This window comes from Aulostomus chinensis, chromosome 2, assembly GCF_037954235.1.
Source record: "Aulostomus chinensis isolate RoL2024-O1b breed Wild chromosome 2, RoL_Achi_v1.0, whole genome shotgun sequence".
NCBI lineage: Eukaryota > Metazoa > Chordata > Actinopteri > Syngnathiformes > Aulostomidae > Aulostomus > Aulostomus chinensis.
In genome coordinates, this window is record NC_141321.1 from 5,765,240 (window position 1) to 5,782,024 (window position 16,785).

Sequence of the window (16,785 nt, forward strand, 5' to 3'; positions counted from 1 at the left end):
AATTAACTAAAGTTAACATGGCTTCGGTGGGCAACTACACTAAAACAATGTCGAACTCCGTAATTTTCTCTGGCCCGCTGCCCAATTTAGCGAGTGACGACATGTTTAGCCGCATGCGTTCATTCCATCGCTGGATGTCCAGATGGTGCTGAGGTAACAACGTGGCTCATAGACAATTGGAGCTCCTCTGGGGAAAGCCTGGTGTTGTGTTCCAGGTTTTCGTTGTGTTAGTATTATGTTTTTTTGATCCAGTGTTTCTCTTCAGTGTTTTTTTTCTTGCGGTTCTGAGGCTGGTAGGAGGCGGGGCCAGGTGACACTGATCTCACACCTGATTGCATTTGGCTCGTTTGGCCAGCCTATATCTGTCGGCACTGCCAGTGTTTCAGTGCCGCATGATTCCTTCTCCTGACCACACGTATCTTCCTGTGCTTTCGGCTCCAGTCCTCCTACCAGTGCCTACCACTCGCTGTGTGCTTGCCGGTAGTAGTTTTTGCTTTGGTTCTTTGTTTAGTCTTGTTATCCCTCAGAGGTATTTTTGGTTTTGTCATTTCCCTCACCTTTTTGTGAGGTGCTTTATGTTATGTTAACCCTTTTTCCAGGCTAAGTCCTCCGCTCTTATTTTGATACTTGTCCCTCGTGACTATTTTGTACTTTCTAAATCAACTTTGTTACTCCTGTCTCAACCTACTGGGTCCTGGCCTTTGTCTCCAGAGCAGAACGTAACACCTGGTCTGATTGGGAGAGATGGTGTCCATCCTACTTTGGATGGTGCACCTCTCTTATCTAGGAACAGAGGCCAGTTTGTTAGCCATACTAATCCCTGACAAGCACCCAGAGTTCAGACCAGCAGGCAGAGCTGCAGGTTAGCACGCCCTCTGCTGGTTCCTTGGTGTTGTCACCCACCCAGCCTATAGGAACTGTCTGCCCTGAGGCTTTATAAGCCTGCACCCAAATCTGGAGGAGTAACTTATAGCAACTTAGTTAAAATTAAAACCACTGCTCCAGCAAACCAACCCAGTAAAACTATTAAATGTGGTTTGCTTAATATTCGATCTCTCCCATCCAAGTCTCTCCGAGTGAACGATTTAATGACTAATTACCAGATTGGTGTATTAGCACTCACTGAAACCTGGGTGCAGCAAGATGAGTGTGTTAGTTTAAATGAATCTTGCCCTCCTGGTTACATTCACTACCATGTACCTCGCACCACTGGCAGAGGAGGAGGAGCTGCAATCTATCAGTCAAATTTGCTCATTAACCCTCCACCTAATTGTTCATTAATTCATTTGAGAGCCTGACTGTCAGCTTCTCCCTCCCAGACTGGAAAGCAGAGAAACCACTCTTACTTGCTGGGGTGTACCGTCCTCCTGCACCTTATTCTGAGTTCTTAGAAGAACTCCCTGACTTTCTGTCTAACTTGGCATTGAACTCAGACAAAGTCATTCTAGTGGGTGACTTTAACATCCATGTGGACGTCAATGATGATTCTCTGGCCACTGCGTTTAAGTCGCTTCTTGATTCCATTGGCTTCTGTCAGAGGGTAAACAAACCCACTCCCACTTTTAATCACATCCTTGATTTAGTGCTCACTTATGGAATAGAAGCTGACCTCATCACAGTTCTTCCTCAGAACCCCGTCTTGTCTGATCACTCCTTAATTACATTTGAATTTACTTTAACAAATTATATTCTACCTGGGAAAAAGTCCCGCTTCAGTAGATGTCTATCTGACACTGCTGTTTCTAGATTTAGGAGCTTATTCCAGCAGAGCTTGCTGCCACACCTTGTAGTGATATAATGGGCAGTTATGCTGATTCCACCCCACCCAGGGAGACTATCTTGTGGACAGCACTGCAGCAGCACTCCTTGGGACACTTGATGCCATAGCTCCCCTGAAGAAGAAGGTTATCAACCAGAAAAGAATAGTTCCCTGGTACAGCCCAGAGCTGCGTGCCTTGAAACAGAAGACCAGACAACTGGGAAGGAAGACACATTCCAGCCAGCACGAGGAAGTCCGCCAAGCCTGGAAGGAGAGTTTATTAATATATAAAAAGAACTCCGTAATGCTAGAAGCGCTTACTACTCGTCCCTGATAGAAAAGAATAAGAACCACCCCAGGTTCCTCTTCAGCACCGTGGGCAGGCTCACCAAGAACCATAGTGCTGTTGAGCCATGCATCCCCCAACTCTCAGCAGTAACGACTTCCTTTCTTTCTTTACTGAAAAGATTGTGAATATTAGAATGAAGATTGCCAGTAATGGAGGACAGACTACAGTCCCCATAGAAGCACCTCCCAGACTTGGTGCTCACGTGGACAGCTTCTCCCCCATCGACCTGTCAGAATTAACTTCTGCAGTCACTTCCTCCAAGTCAGCCACTTGTTTGCTGGATCCCATCCCAACAAGCCTCCTTAAGGATGCCCTCCCTCTAGTCAACACTTCTATATTGAACCAAATTTATCCTTCCTTAGTCACAGGTTATGAGCCACAGGCCTTTAAGGTGGCTGTCATCAACCCTTTACTTAAAAAACCTTCTCTTGACCCAGATGTGTTAGCCAACTATAGGCCAATATCCAACCTCCCCTACATCTCCAAGATCCTTGAGAAGGTTGTCCTGGAGCAGTTACATGAACATCTGCACAGCAACGAGCTCTTTGAAGCCTTCCAGTCTGGATTCAGGGAACACCATAGCACTGAACCAGCACTGGTCAGAGTCTCCACTGATCTTCTTACAGCTTCAGACAGGGGTCTCGTCTCTGTCCTTTTGGACCTCAGTGCTGCATTTGACACCATCGACCACAGCATCCTGCTACAGAGACTAGACCATGACATTGGGATTAAGGACCTGCCCTAAAATGGTTTAAGTCCTACTTATCAGACAGGTTTCAGTTTGTTAATGTTAATAATGACCATTCAGAGTACAGCAGAGTCACATATGGTGGACCACAGGGTTCAGTTTTAGGACCGATTCTCTTCACTCTTTACATGTTCCCATTAGGTGACATAATCCAGAAGCACTCGATCAACTTCCACTGTTATGCGGACGACACACAACTCTACTGGTCGATGGAGCCAGACGACACAAGCCAGTTTACTCATCTGCAAGACTGCCTGAAAGACATTAAATCCTGGATGTCTTCTAACTTCTTAATGCTCAATTCAGATCAAACTGAGGTCATCATGTTTGGACCTGAACCCCTCAGGGACACCTCTCTAACCAGATCACTACTCTAGATGGCATCACCCTGACACTGAGGACAACTGCAAGGAACCTTGGGGTCATTTTTGACCAGGACCTTTCCTTCAGCTCCCACATAAATCATGTGACCAGGACCGCCTACTTCCATCTGCAGTATCACTAAGATTAGGAATATCCTTTCCCAGAGTGATGCTGAAAAACTGGTGCATGCATTCATCACTTCTCGGCTGGACCACTGCAACTCTCTCCTGTCAGGATGTCCTAAATACTCTCTAAAGAGTCTCCAGCTGGTCCAGAACGCTGCAGCGAGGGTTTTGACGGGAGTTAAGAAGAGAGAACACATCTCTCCACTTTAGCTTCTCTCCTTCCTGTAGGATCTAGAATCCACTTCAAAATCCTTCTGCTGACTCATCAGGCTCTCAATGATGAAGCTCCATCCTCTCTGAAAGAGCTCATTAGTCCCTCCCTTCCCACCAGAGCTCTCCGCTCCCAGAATGCAGGTCTGTTAGTGACTCCCAGTATCTCTAAAACAGACTGGGAGGTAGAGCCTTCAGGTACCGGTTCCTCTACTGTGGAACCAGCATCTCTCCATGGGTCAGAGAGGCAGACGCTCTGACTACTTTTAAGTCCAGGCTCAAGACTTTCCTTTATGACAGAGCCTTCAGTTAGGACTGGTTCAGGTAGCTCTGAACCATTGATAGCTATGCTGCTACAGGCTTAGACTGCTGGGGGACACATCAGGTTACATGGAGCCCTTCCCTCCTCTCCTCCTCTCCTCTCCTCTCCTCTCCTCTCCTCTCATTACTTGTTGCACTTTGCAGTTTGGCCTTGGTGTCTCTCAGTCTCTCTGTGTTTCCACAGATACACCCTTACACCCTCTTATTCCCTACTGTTACACCGGCCTGCGCTCCCCTCCCATGAACCAGTCTACCATCCAGTCCCCCATCAAGCTGGCTTGCTCTCCCTGCCTCCCCTCCCATGAACCAGTCTACCATCCAGTCCACCATCAAACTGGCTTGCTCTCCCTGCCTCCCCTTCCATGAACCAGTCTACCATCCAGTCCCCCATCAAGCTGGCTTGCTCTCCCTGCCTCCCCTTCCATGAACCAGTCTACCATCCAGTCCCCCATCAAGCTGGCTTGCTCTCCCTGCCTCCCCTCCCATGAACCAGTCTACCATCCAGTCCCCCATCAAGCTGGCTTGCTCTCCCTGCCTCCCCTCCCATGAACCAGTCTACCATCCAGTCCCCCATCAAGCTGGCTTGCTCTCCCTGCCTCCCCTTCCAGAAGCTTCCTTCTTCAGCTGTTATTAACATTTCCATGTTTCCTCCATTCTGTTATAAACTGTTGTCTTCTCTGTACCAACATCTCCTGTCCGTCTGTCCCTCCTGGTGAGGGATCCCTCCTCTGTTGCTCACCCTGAGGTTTCTCCCATTTTTCCCTGTTAAAGGTTTTCTATGGAGTTTCTCCTCAGTCGATGTGAGGCTCTGAGGGCCGAGGATGTTGTTATGATGCCATGAAGCCTGGAGACAAACTGGTGGTGAAAACAGGCCACAAAGAAAATTGCCTTGCCTCTCGCCAGCCAATAACAGCGTGGGACTGAAGTCACCTGTATCATGTCACAGCACAACACCAAATATCACCTCATCCTGTTACGCTAGAGCCGAACCTCACAGGCACGTCTCCAACTGTTCTACCCTGTAGAGAGTGAAGGTCCTCCACTGGTCCCAGACGGCCATCAGCCCGGAAGCAGCCTGACATGGTCACCTGCACTCCTGCTCCGCTGCAGTTTACCACACGAGCTGGACGGGCCTACAGCCCCACCCCCTCCTGCAGCTCCACAGCCCAGATTACTCTCATGAACCCCACCCCCCCACCCCCTCCACTGCTTTGTGTGGAGATGATCACATGCCTGTTTCCTGTCACGCTCTTAGACTCTTTACCTGCCAGTGACAAGACCTTCTGGCACTTGGTGGGATCAGTGTCTCCTGGTTTCTTGTGCACCTTGTGAAATAATTCTGCTTGTCTAGGTCCGAAAAATGGAACAAGGTGCACAGAGACACTGGATGGATGACGGTGGTGTCGGTGGCTGCCTGGCAGGTTTTACTAAATGCTGGTGGCTAAAGAGTTGAAGCCAAGCCAGATACTGAGGTAGGAGAGCTCTCCTCCAATTGTGTTTTGGAGTCTTTGGTTCTCACCTGCCTTCTAGTTTCAGTTCTTCAGCTTTTGAGCTGTTGTCAAACCAGGTGCTGCATAGCAACAATCCCCCACACGTCTGGTGTCTCCTGGTCCCAGCAGTGCATCGGGTTCCAGCTCTTCCAGTCTTGTCAAGTTTGACTGAAGTTCTGCAGCCTCCAGCAGGATGCCCGGTGAAGCTCCGGGGGCAATCATCATCACCATGCGAGTGTGACGATGATTGTATCTATTCAGTTAGAGTTCAGCGCTCTCTTCCTCTCTCTCTCTCTGTCTGTTACCACTCAACTCATCTGCACATGAAAGTTTAATGTGTTCGCCCCGGGCCGAGCTGTGTCAATCACTCAAACTCCTAACTTTCATTCAGCTGTGGGGCGTTTCTAATGTCTTTACTGGAAATTGAACATGGTGGTGTTTCCTTACTCTGAGGCACAGCAGTGGATTAAAACTCGTTGTGCAGTTTTCCAGTTTGGTTTCTCTCAGCTCTTTACACGTCGTCATTTCTTCTTTTTGTCACTATTACGTTTGCGCTGCACTGACACCTCCCAGCCCTGTGGGAACGGAGTTCACTGCCCTGCAGCTATTTTCCTCTAATTAACATTCAAGTTGCACATCAAGTAGTGTTGAAGCGTGATTGCGTCAAGGCAGCAGAGTTGAGACAGCAGCCTTGGCAGCAACAATGTGCCTGAGTCTTCCTCTGGCTGGCTTCATCTGAGGAGACGTGAATATTCAATAAATGATTGAGGAGTTGAATAAATAAATGAATACGCAGTATGACAAGCCCTTTAATGTTGATATTGCAGCACAGTGTGAAACTGGATTCAAACTCAAACTCGCACATTTGTGTCTCTTTGTGTGAGAGCTGAAGGCCTTCACACACACACACACACACACACACACACACTCACAATTTATGCTCATTTTGAGTCTGAAATAAAATCTTCTTGAAGGCCCTCCTGAAGTCCCGGTTGAAGACTGTGTATATGATGGGGTTCAGGCAGCTGTTGCAGTACCCGATCCAGAAAAACAGATTGAAGAGTGTGTCGGGGATCGTACATTTCTCTCTGCAGACGGCGTGGAGGCTGTACGTGAAGAAAAAGGGAAACCAGCAGAGGACGAAAACACCCATCACCACAGCCAGAACAAAGGTGAAGCGCTTCTCTCTCAGTTGTGCCACTTTGTGTTTGGACAAAGAGATCTGCCGGCTTCTCAGCGGCACAGGAGATGGGAGGAGAAAGTGATGGGAGCACTGGTCAGAGGATGCCCATGATATAGAGGCACATGAAGGAGGAGGAGGAGGGGGCTTCAACCTGCTTCCCTCCAGACCCTTTTCCTCCTCAGTTTTCACCTTCCCACCGGCTCTCCTGGGGAAACGAAGTGAAGAGGGAAACGAGGAGGTTGTTTTGATTTCAGCCTCGCAGCCCCTCTCCTCTAAGTCAATATCATCCAGCTCTCCTCTCTTGTGGCTGCTGCTGTTGCTCTCTACGTTGGAGGAGCTGTGCCTGTTGGCAGGCTGCAGGCTGCTGAGCTCATACTGGGATTTCCTGCAGCTTGCTCCCTGTCTCGGGCAAGTCCTGGTGGCACCACCAAAGCAGGTCTCAGACTCTGACAGCTGCCGCTCAATTGGATTTTTAGCCACAAACACGGTGGACGCTCGCTGCTTGGCCACCCGGTAGATCTTACAATAAACCAGAATCATGATGACGCCCGGGGCGAAGAAGGACACGAGGCAGGAGGAGAGGATGTACCATGTCTGGTTATTGAGAAGGCACTCCTGCTTCTTTGTTTGGTCACCGTCATCCTCCATCAAATCCCAACTGTCCTCCTTCTGTGTCATGAGGAGCGGCGGGGAAGAGATGATGATGGATATCAGCCACACAATGCTGATCATGGCTTTTATCCGTTTGGGTGTCCGTTTGCGGTTGTAGCTGACAGCTTTGGTGACGGACCAGTAGCGGTCGAGACTGATGGCGCAGAGATGGACGATGGACGAGGTGCAAAAGAGGACGTCCAGAGCCAAGTAGAAGGAGCACCAGGTGGAACCGAAGTACCAGTAGCCCATCACCTGGAGGCAGGACAAATCAGTGGTGTGTTAATCATGCACCTGAGCAGAGGAAAGTATCATGTCTCGCTCTGCAGTCAGCCTTCAGGGAGGCAATCAAATCAATCTACAAGAAAGACATCAAGAGGGGACCAGGTTAATCCAGACTCTAAATTGACCGTAGACGTGGCTGGGAGAGCCAATGGTTGTCTGTCTCTATGTGTTGGCCCTGCCATGGACTGGTGACCTGTCCAGGGGGAAGGCTGCTGGGATAGGCTCCACCCCCACCACCCTCAACAGGAGAAGAGGGAGAACATGGATGGGTGGGGTTTTTGTGAGATTTGACAGTCTTCATGTCACTGTTTGCAGGAGTCTCGACAAAAGATGGCAACTGCTAGTTTGCATTGATACTTTTATGTACCGACCAACATAAAAACTTTCAGCAGCTGCTTAAATGTCCCTATAAAGAGGGCTCAGAACCAGGACGGGAGCAAGTGCTCTAGCTCGTCCCGTCCTTCCTTTTTTGCTTCCACAGGTATTCTGTGTCATAGCAACCAAAACATCTAAGCTGGACAAATACTGCAGCACCTAAGTGCCCTCCAATGCCCCCAGCTGGGCATCTTCAGAAGGGGGTCACATGCTGTCAGCAGGAACCTGGGAAACTCTGTCTGTCGAGGGTGAGCAGAGCCTTCCTGTCTGCATGTGTGGACGGCACAAAGGTCAAATAGCGGCAGGCGTGTGAGTTTTTGCTTTAGGCTGTGAAAACCCTTCAGGCATCGCAGAGAAACGCTGATCAGCCGCTGCCTCAGTGGCATCAGTGATACGAGACAAGGTCACCACTGCAGGAGCAGTAACCTTGACCCTGGAATAAGCAGGTGGAGTTGTCCCTGATTCTACCCTCCTTGGAGAACCATGACACGGATGACGGAGAACCTTCATGGGACCACAGGTCCCAGTTTTGTGCCACAGGGATCAAACTCATCAGGCGTGACACATGTCGTTTTCATTTACCTGGTTTTTAGGAATTTTTAATTTGGTCATTAAAAAAAGGGAAAAATGCAAAAGATGGGAGGAAGCTTGAGCCAAACTCTGACTTCTGATGGTTTTAGCCTTAAAAACATCCGCATGAGGGATGGAAACAGCTTTGAGTGTTCAGACGGCCTGAGCCTTAAACTCACATTGTACTGTAACATGAGCAGCCTCAGAAGTCACAAGTCGATGCACTGATCTGAGTTGGAGCTGATGTTGTGTGATATTAGCTGTGTGTGTGTGTGTGTGTGGGGGGGGGGGCACGTATTCAAAGAAGTGTCTGATGTGAATAACAGCAGCAGCTTCAGGCAGCCAATGAAACCTTCATTTCCCCAGGGGGAAATAAAGGTTTGCACAGCTGAACTCAGATCAGTCGGGTTTTAATTCTGACAGGGAACTGTCAAGTATGAAAAATCCATCCATCCCTCACTCCATTCATCTCTCCATCCCTTCATCTATCCATCGCTCCATCATCCATCCATCCAACCAACCATCCGCCCATCCCTCCATCCATCCCTTCATCATCCCTCCATCCATCCCTCCATGTTCCCCCTCTTCTCCTGTTGAGGGTGGTGGGGGTGGAGCCTATCCCAGCAGCCTTCCCCCTGGACAGGTCACCAGTCCATGGCAGGGCCAACACATAGAGACAGACAACCATTGGCTCTCCCAGTCACACCTACGGTCAATTTAGAGTCTGGATTAACCTGGTCCCTCTTGATGTCTTTGGACTGTGGAGGAAGCTGGAGTACCAGAGAGAACCCAGCAGGAACAGGGAGAACATGGAGACTCACCCAGAAAGACCCCGTGCTGCAGCCGGGGCTCCACCCACAACCTTCTTGCTGGGGGCCACAGGGAGGACCACTGCTCCACCGGGCCGCCCGGTAAGAAAAATCATTATTCCAATTATTTTTGCCAAATAATTAAATATTCAATCCTGAATATGAATCCATATTCAGGATTTTACTTATTAAATGAAAATTTGTTGGCTCATTTGTTACAAATCATTTATAAAACACACAAAATGTGTTTTTTACACATTTTACATGAATTCCATTTTTTAATAACAGCATTGTTCTATATCTTGATCGAGCCAGGGTGGGCTTTCTGGCTTCTGAATCCTAACATTTTATAATTGATTTTTATGAATCTTATTATTCGCTGAAGCAGTTGTATCCATGATCACTCGGCTGTTTTCCACCAGGCTCAACTGTTCTCTCTCGCTCTCTCTGGCTTGTGGATCAAGCTCGGTGCTACATTATTGTCATGTCAGTAATTCATTCTCAGGTGTTATGAATGCATATTTTATGCATTACTATTTTGTATGTAGAATGTATTCAGGTTACACCGTCACACCTGGGAGCACCCCTGGCCGCTCCACATACCGGGGCCACACGGCGGACGGATGCGCTCCCTGTTGCTTTGTGGAGGAGCTGTTTGACAGGTGCGGCAGCCTCTCCCAGTAATTCCTCCCAGGAGCTTTTCCAGGTGTGTGAGGTGACACAGGTACATACGTTTCAAGGGTGAGTGTGTTTCATATTCAACGCTTGCATGCCACCTGTCCTCCAAGTGTTTGCTGCATGCTAACACTTAGCCATCCTCACGCTGGTCTGAAGAAGTGTCAGAATATTACATGCAGGAATGAAACTTCATTGTCTCGTGTGGACATGAAGACTGATTCATCCAGCACACTTCTTCACTGTGTTTAATACACACCTTTCCCGTGCAGATGGACGGCGTTTTCACGCATTCAGCCGCTGAACACAGCACTCCAGGTGAACTCAGCCCCCTGGGCTGAACCGTACTCCCCGCTGCCATCCACTCGTATGACTACTTCACCCTTGTGTGTATTCTAGCGCCCTCTAGCTTGGAAGGGACCCTCTGCACTCCAAATAAAGGCAACTAAAATTGCCCATAATCCAAAGCAACAAAAAGCGGTCCAGGTCTGAAGTGCACAGTATGAACAGGAAGAAGACTGAGGCCCAACCAGAGTTCAGGTGGACCAGAGAGAACCAAGACCTCTTTGACGTGAACTGACTATGTGGCTACAAAAAGAACCGAGTCCCTTTTCTGTTGGTCTCATTTTTGGTCCTCTTTAGGGGACCGGGTTCAGTTCCCTGATAGAGGAGGGAGTCTGACAACTCTCCTAATCTCCTGTAGGAGGAGTCAAGGTGAGCACGTTCCATCAAGGCTGGGAAACAACAGGGTTTAAAGTCTGTTCTTTCCTAAATGGTCGTGGAGCTCCAGAACCACTTGTCTGCTGCTTCGGTGCTACATTGGGCCCAGAGTGCAAACCGTCTCTAAAGCTATCAAACACACCTCAACCCTAGACAGTCTTTGCCTGCGATAACAGAACGTGGTTGAACATTTTCAAATTTTAAAACTGAAACGGAAAATGGCCAGATGTTGTTACTTCAGAGACACACAGCTGGAACCACCTTCCTGACTGAATGCAGTGATTCAACACGTCTCCTCAAAAGCTCCATCGTAACTTCGGTCAACAAAACAAAGTGTTGCTGAAGCAGCCTCTCCTACTTATTAGAGTCAGCGAGAGAGGAGGAGAAGGATCGCCTGCACCAGTCAAAATCCTGATCCAGGTTCATTTGAACCAGAATATTCCGTACAGAGCAGGACCTGCAGGCTTTTGAAGATTTGAGAGCCAGATGGGCGGCTGAGGCGGTCCAAGTACTCCCGGCCACATTTCTGATAAAATAACATCTTCTACGTTTCAAGTTCTTAAAGCATCCATGTTCTGTTGTGCAGTGCCGATGGTTGCGTTCAGTGCCGCTAAGCTAACGAGCAGGCAGCCAACTCGGTTTTTGTGGAGCTCCATAATGTCAGCAAAGAGAAGGGGGTCTGTCTGCTTGTCTGCTACCTAAAATACTCTCATATGAGCACATTTCCACCAACCTTTGTGAGTTCTTTAAAGGATTTTATGAAGGTGGCCACAGAATAACAGCAGGAAAATGAAAACAGGAAGAAAATACAAGATGACGTTTCACCAGCGCGGACATTAAAATGCCACTTGCATGGATGAGTTTGTTCTGATCCGGACCAGACATCCAGTCACAGAGCAGCAAGTGTCGATGTGCATTCTATGCTGGGTTTTTGTTCTGGTGTTGCCTGTCCAAGGTGGTTTGGGCAGATCTGAACACAGAAGTTCCTCAGTGTGTTTGTTCCATGTCTACAGTTTCACAGCGAATGATGGAGTGAATGTTTTTGTGAAAATGGAGCAACCTCACCAACTGCGGTGGTTGAAACCTCCCTCAGAGAACAAACACCCGCTGTCTCCTCACCTCATTGGCCAGGGAGAAGGGGATGACCAGCGTTGCCACCAGTATATCTGCCGACGCCAGAGACACCAGGAAGAGGTTCTGAGGCGCCCGCAGGGCACGGCTGGTAAACACCGCCACTACAACCAGCACGTTCCCCACCACGGTCCCCAGGATGATGATGGTGACCACCAGCACGATGAACACAGATGCCACCTGCGAGTGAGGGGGTAGAGGAGGAGATCTCGACGCCTGGCTAATATTTTCCAGAGAAGAGTTTGGTGAGAAAGTGGTCATCATAGGTGTTGGTATGTCCGACAGGTCCATCCTTCATCAGTCATTCACGTTGTGATCCACATCTTTCAACCTCCTAAAGATGCAGTGTTTTGATCAGATGGGAGAAAAAGATCAGAAATTAAAGAATGAGAAAAGAAGAGAGAGGAAAGGTTACAAGCTGAAGCGTCTGCCTCCGAGTACACAAGCACCTCTGTTTGGTCACAGCAGAAATCCATCAAAGAGCATCGTCCCTGTGCTGGAAAACTAGTTTCTGAAACAGTTTAGGTGATTGACGGTCACCGAGGGGAGGAGCTGCATTTTAAAAAGTCGTGCCTGCTAAAACACTCCTCCCTCAGCACATCTGAGTCCAGAGCTCGCCATCATGTCCTGAAGACTGTCTCACTTATCACAAGACAGATGAAGACAAGTGCATGGCTACACACTCGAGTGGGAGCTCTTTAAAATGCGAGGTGCCCCCATCCTGCTGCACTCTGGAAAGAATTCACGTGTTAAACAACAAAAGTGTCAAAGAAATTAGACAAAGACTGAATGGGAAGAAGACATCAAAATCAAAATGCATGCAAAGATGCAAAAAAAGAGAGCAAAAATCAGAGGTCCTCACTTCCCTGTGAGCGGCTGCTGCTGCTGCTGCTGCTGCTGCTGCTGCTGCTGAGTGATGCTGCCGCTGGAATAAAGGAGGAGGAGAGAGGGAGATGAAAGCGAGTACGCAGAGAGGAGAGGGAGAGATGTTTAGGAGACTGCAGGAACCTCCAGGAAATGAGCATGGAAAGGGGGAGAGGTGGACAAAGTGAGAGATGAGAGGAGGATATCTGACAGGAGAGGATGGCACTACGAGAGAGAGTGGGAGGAAATGAAAGGGACGACGAGCGGAAACTTAAGAGGAGAGAGTGACATCAGATCAGTCTGAAGAAGAGGATCTAAGAAAAGTGTGGGAAAGAGCAGATGGTAAAATGAAGACAAAGGTGTACAAGAGGGAATAGAGAGTGATGAAGAAAGGAGAGAAGGAAGAGAGAGGGAAAAGATGATGAAAAGATTGGAGACATTGGGGGAGAAGAAAGGAAATAATAGGAGCGGTGACATGAAATGAGCAAGGGGAGATACGTGGAGGAGAAGTGAGGAAAGGAAAAGGAGTAGGAACTATAAGCAGGTGGTGAGAGGAGACTTTGGAAGCGAAAACAAGAGGGATGGAGGAGAAAAGAGGACAAGACAAAGACGGGTGAGGAGATAAACCAGGAGCTCCAACTGCGTGGAGAGAGTGAAGATAAGAGTGACAGCAGTTTGCATGGACGCAGGCACGTCAACTTTTGAGCAGTCGTCAATCAATTCCTATCAGTCCTGAGATGAACGAGAGCCTGAAAGCCGTTATTCAATCTCTAGCCGCTGCTCTTAATTTAGCCGTCTGGCGCCGGGCGATGATGTGTAGGTAGATGAAGCAGCAGCTGCCTGCATCGGCGCGGATCTGCTGCTTCTCAATGCAGCCCACAACACCGTGGGAGCCTCGCAGCGGCACACAGCACAGGCCTGCACGGAATCTGGAACACAAGGCAGCGCTGAGCTCTTCCTGACAATCGTTCTGCCTGAAACCAAAACACTCGCTGGTTCAAAGTTCTTCAGGGCATCGTTTGCACAGTGGGTGGAGTTCTTGTATCGACCCGCAACCCTTTAGCAACACGAGTCTGTTGTTGGGTTCCATTCTGATAGACCAGGCTGATGGAAACAGCAACATTTGGAAAAAACTAACTGGAAGTTGGTTTTGTCCTTTTTGCAATGCAGCAAATCCAAGATGGACACTCGTCATTTGTGAAGGCTCTGAGAGGGAGAATCTCGGACTCCTGCTCCGTCTTCATCGCTGATCTTTGTTACAGAGTAAAGCCTAGCAGCAGTGGATCCCCTGCTCTGCTCCCTCCATTGCAGCTGATGGAAACACACCTCACACACACATTCTTTTCCAAAGTTTGCTTCCAATAATCTTGATGAACCAGAGCTCCTGGCTAACGACTTTGAACTGGAGCGCTGTTGCCCCCAACGGAGTTTTTGTGAGCGCGAGCAGGACATTCAGGAGCTGCAGCCTCAGCCGACCTGCGAAGCTGAAAGCTGCACTCATGCACTTCCCTCACCTGCACGCTGGGATGCAGCCTTCATCCATGCATTCGTCCATGGATTCTGAGCTCCGAGCTGCTGGTGCTTCCCGTGGGCTTTGGACCGTATTTGAGTTTGTAGAGGTTTTTGTGATGCAAGCCACAAAATCAGTCATTTGAATTTGATCATGAATTATCAGTAATAAGAATAACATGTAGAGTAAACTAACTGCTGCGGGCTCAGCAACATGAACCAACTCATGAGAGAATCATGGCCATGTGTCCCTGTAGAACTGCGACGGACAGAATGTCCTCTGCCGCGCCACAGAAGCAGCCTCGATGGCGTCGCGGCGTGGCCACACACCGGTTCTAAAAGGCCAGTGGTCGACGATCACTGGTGGAAGAAACGCCTTGATTGTGCATTTCACCTTTGTTGGTCCACTGGTGGGTGTAGATGGCGTGACACCACAGCGTAATCGCTCCCTCTGTGCATCCTCCACTTGTCGCACGCCCTGTCTCCATGACGAGCTCCTCACCTGGTCTGTCAGCCCCTGGAGGTGCGTTTGGGCACTGCAACTTATGTCAAGTAAGTTAGCATTTTGTTGGGTGAAAAGAAAAGAACTAACCCTTAATGAGTGAACCCCTGCGTCTGATTGGTTCCGGGTCAAATAAACCACGAGTCCAACTTCACCTCAGAACTGCACTCATTCACTCACTGTTGGTTCCTGCGTCTCCTGTTGCGTGAGGAGCCGAGGCCCCAGTGTGTGAATGTGGTGAAGTTCTCAGCAGTGGCACCTCAGTCGGAACCTTTGACCCAAACACCCAGGACCAGCTGACCCACTGCAGCGGTCCAGGGATCGTAGATCCCAACACCGGTGATGAAGGAGAAGGGGATCCCGGCGGAGACGGTGATGGAGCCGGAGCTCCCGGACCGGCGGGAACTCACCACCTCCTGAGGGTTCTTCTTCTCTGCTCACCTCCACAGCAGAGCCAGCGCTTCCTCTGATTGGTCAGACACATTCTGATGCACCTGAGGTTTGATGCCCAAATTAATTTATTTCTGTCTTGGAATTTTTTTTTAAATGTCCTCAACATTTATTGCAACATAATTTATTTTAATAGCAGTTTTACTCGCAACTTGGATGTTTTTCCTCTTCAAGACGTGTTCTGATGTAGCCCCGTATGACTCAGCCAGTTAATCCCATGATGCATCTGACCAGGACGTTTCCAGTGAAGTTAGTGATGCTTGCCAAGTTGGATGAACATGAGCAGGCCTCCCCAGGGAATGTTCCCACCGTGTGTACTCAACCTGCGCAGCACTCAGGGCTCAGGATGGTGGGAGGAGCGCTGAGCCGAGCCAGAACATCCACCTCAGCGGCGACTGCGTGAGGAGGGGCTCCGTACCAAGTCCCCATCACAGCCTCAGGCCTGAGACTGGTCCAGTGATGAAACCCTCCAATTCTCTGCATGTGCCGTCTCTCCACTTCTCGGCGCCAAGATAGCAGGAGCGAGTCACTAGCAGTCCGATCACGTTCAGCCTGACGATCTGCCCACACGTTCTAAAAAAAGCCCAACATTAACAAGATCCAGTTGATGTGTGACATGTTTACCACGTTCTGCATCTTAGTTCTGTTGGAGGACTTGGATCCACTGCTAGTGACGCTCCTGTGTGTTCTGGACTGAAGTGTTAACTCGTGACTTTTGTTCCTTCAACTCGTCCTCTTGTGTTTCTGACCTCTTAGCGCCATGCTAGTTGGTGCACAAGTGAGATCTTCAGGCACTTTTCTGTTCCTCACGCCTGACAGGCAACAAAGGTGACGGAGGATCCACACTCACAGATGAGGCTCTGGGGTTCCTGACTCCTTCAGGATCTCTTTGGACAACATTTATCTCATAGAACCTTGAGATCTGAGCCAGTGTATCATCATTCTCTCTCACACACACACTTCCCACTCGTGATGGACATTAAGTGTACATGCCGTGGGCGGCGTGGCTCAGGGGTAGAGCGGCCGTCTACCAACCAAAGAGTCTCTGGTTCAATCCCCTGGTGACCATGTCCAAGTGTCCTTGAGCAAGACACTGAACCCATAATTGCTCCTGATGAGCAGGTTGGTGCCTTGCATGGCAGCTCCACCATCAGTGGTGTGTGTGTGTGTGAGTGAGACGACACTGTAAAGAGCTTGGGGTGCTGCTAAGGTAGAGAAGTGCTCTATAAAATGGAGTCCATTTACCACTGTACTTCCAATAGGTTGCACCGTTCCATTCAGTGTCACCAGAGTAGCGTCATTGCATGGAAACTCTTCAGGTGGACGGAGGCTGGGGTTCCGTTCACGTCTGGATCAATGTGGTTATTTTTCATCTTCCATAATAACAACAAGAAACAACTCTTCCAGTTGTGATTTAAAAACGTGCAAGCTTCTGTACTTCCAGGTCCTCACTGGTGCTCACCACCATGTGCTCTCAGGTACCAACGGGTGGCCCAGGAAGATTTAGCATGAATCATTACGGGACGACCCTGGATCTCAAGAGACAAGACACACAACCATGGCAGACACTGAGGAATATAAAATACTGCATGGGCAAGTGACTTCACCTTGTGAGAGATGGTAGCACACGCAACTAATATGAAGAGAAAGTAAGGACCTATTTCTCTCAAGAAAAGAGGGACACGCAGGCTCAGCA

At 49.1% G+C, this 16,785-nt stretch overlaps 1 protein-coding gene and 1 long non-coding RNA gene across 2 annotated transcripts; one reads left to right on the forward strand and one right to left on the reverse strand.

The window, feature by feature from the left end:
- Nucleotides 1-394: 394 nt before the first annotated feature.
- Nucleotides 395-5,925, forward strand: LOC147268889 (uncharacterized). The gene is made up of 3 exons (XR_015111208.1): nucleotides 395-480; nucleotides 5,227-5,347; nucleotides 5,443-5,925. It is a non-coding gene; the product is annotated as an uncharacterized LOC147268889 (long non-coding RNA).
- Nucleotides 5,926-6,175: 250 nt separating this feature from the next.
- On the reverse strand, nucleotides 6,176-12,708 carry LOC147268890 (alpha-2Db adrenergic receptor-like). The gene is made up of 3 exons (XM_086193302.1): nucleotides 12,214-12,708; nucleotides 11,753-12,098; nucleotides 6,176-7,454 (listed from the first exon to the last, which is right to left on the reverse strand). The coding sequence occupies exons 2-3, from the start codon at nucleotides 12,053-12,055 to the stop codon at nucleotides 6,294-6,296; spliced, it is 1,464 nt and encodes a 487-aa protein (XP_086049428.1). The 5' UTR covers nucleotides 12,056-12,098; nucleotides 12,214-12,708; the 3' UTR covers nucleotides 6,176-6,293.
- Between the last annotated feature and the right edge of the window lie 4,077 nt (nucleotides 12,709-16,785).

Bases quoted from the DNA above. Each gene is read 5' to 3' on its own strand.
- LOC147268890 (XM_086193302.1), bottom strand. From the start codon at position 12,055: ATGGACCTGTCGGACATACCAACACCTATGATGACCACTTTCTCACCA. The intron at 7,455-11,752 runs GTGAGGAGACAG...TCCTGCCTCCAG, and splicing joins CCTTCTCCCTGGCCAATGAG to GTGATGGGCTACTGGTACTT.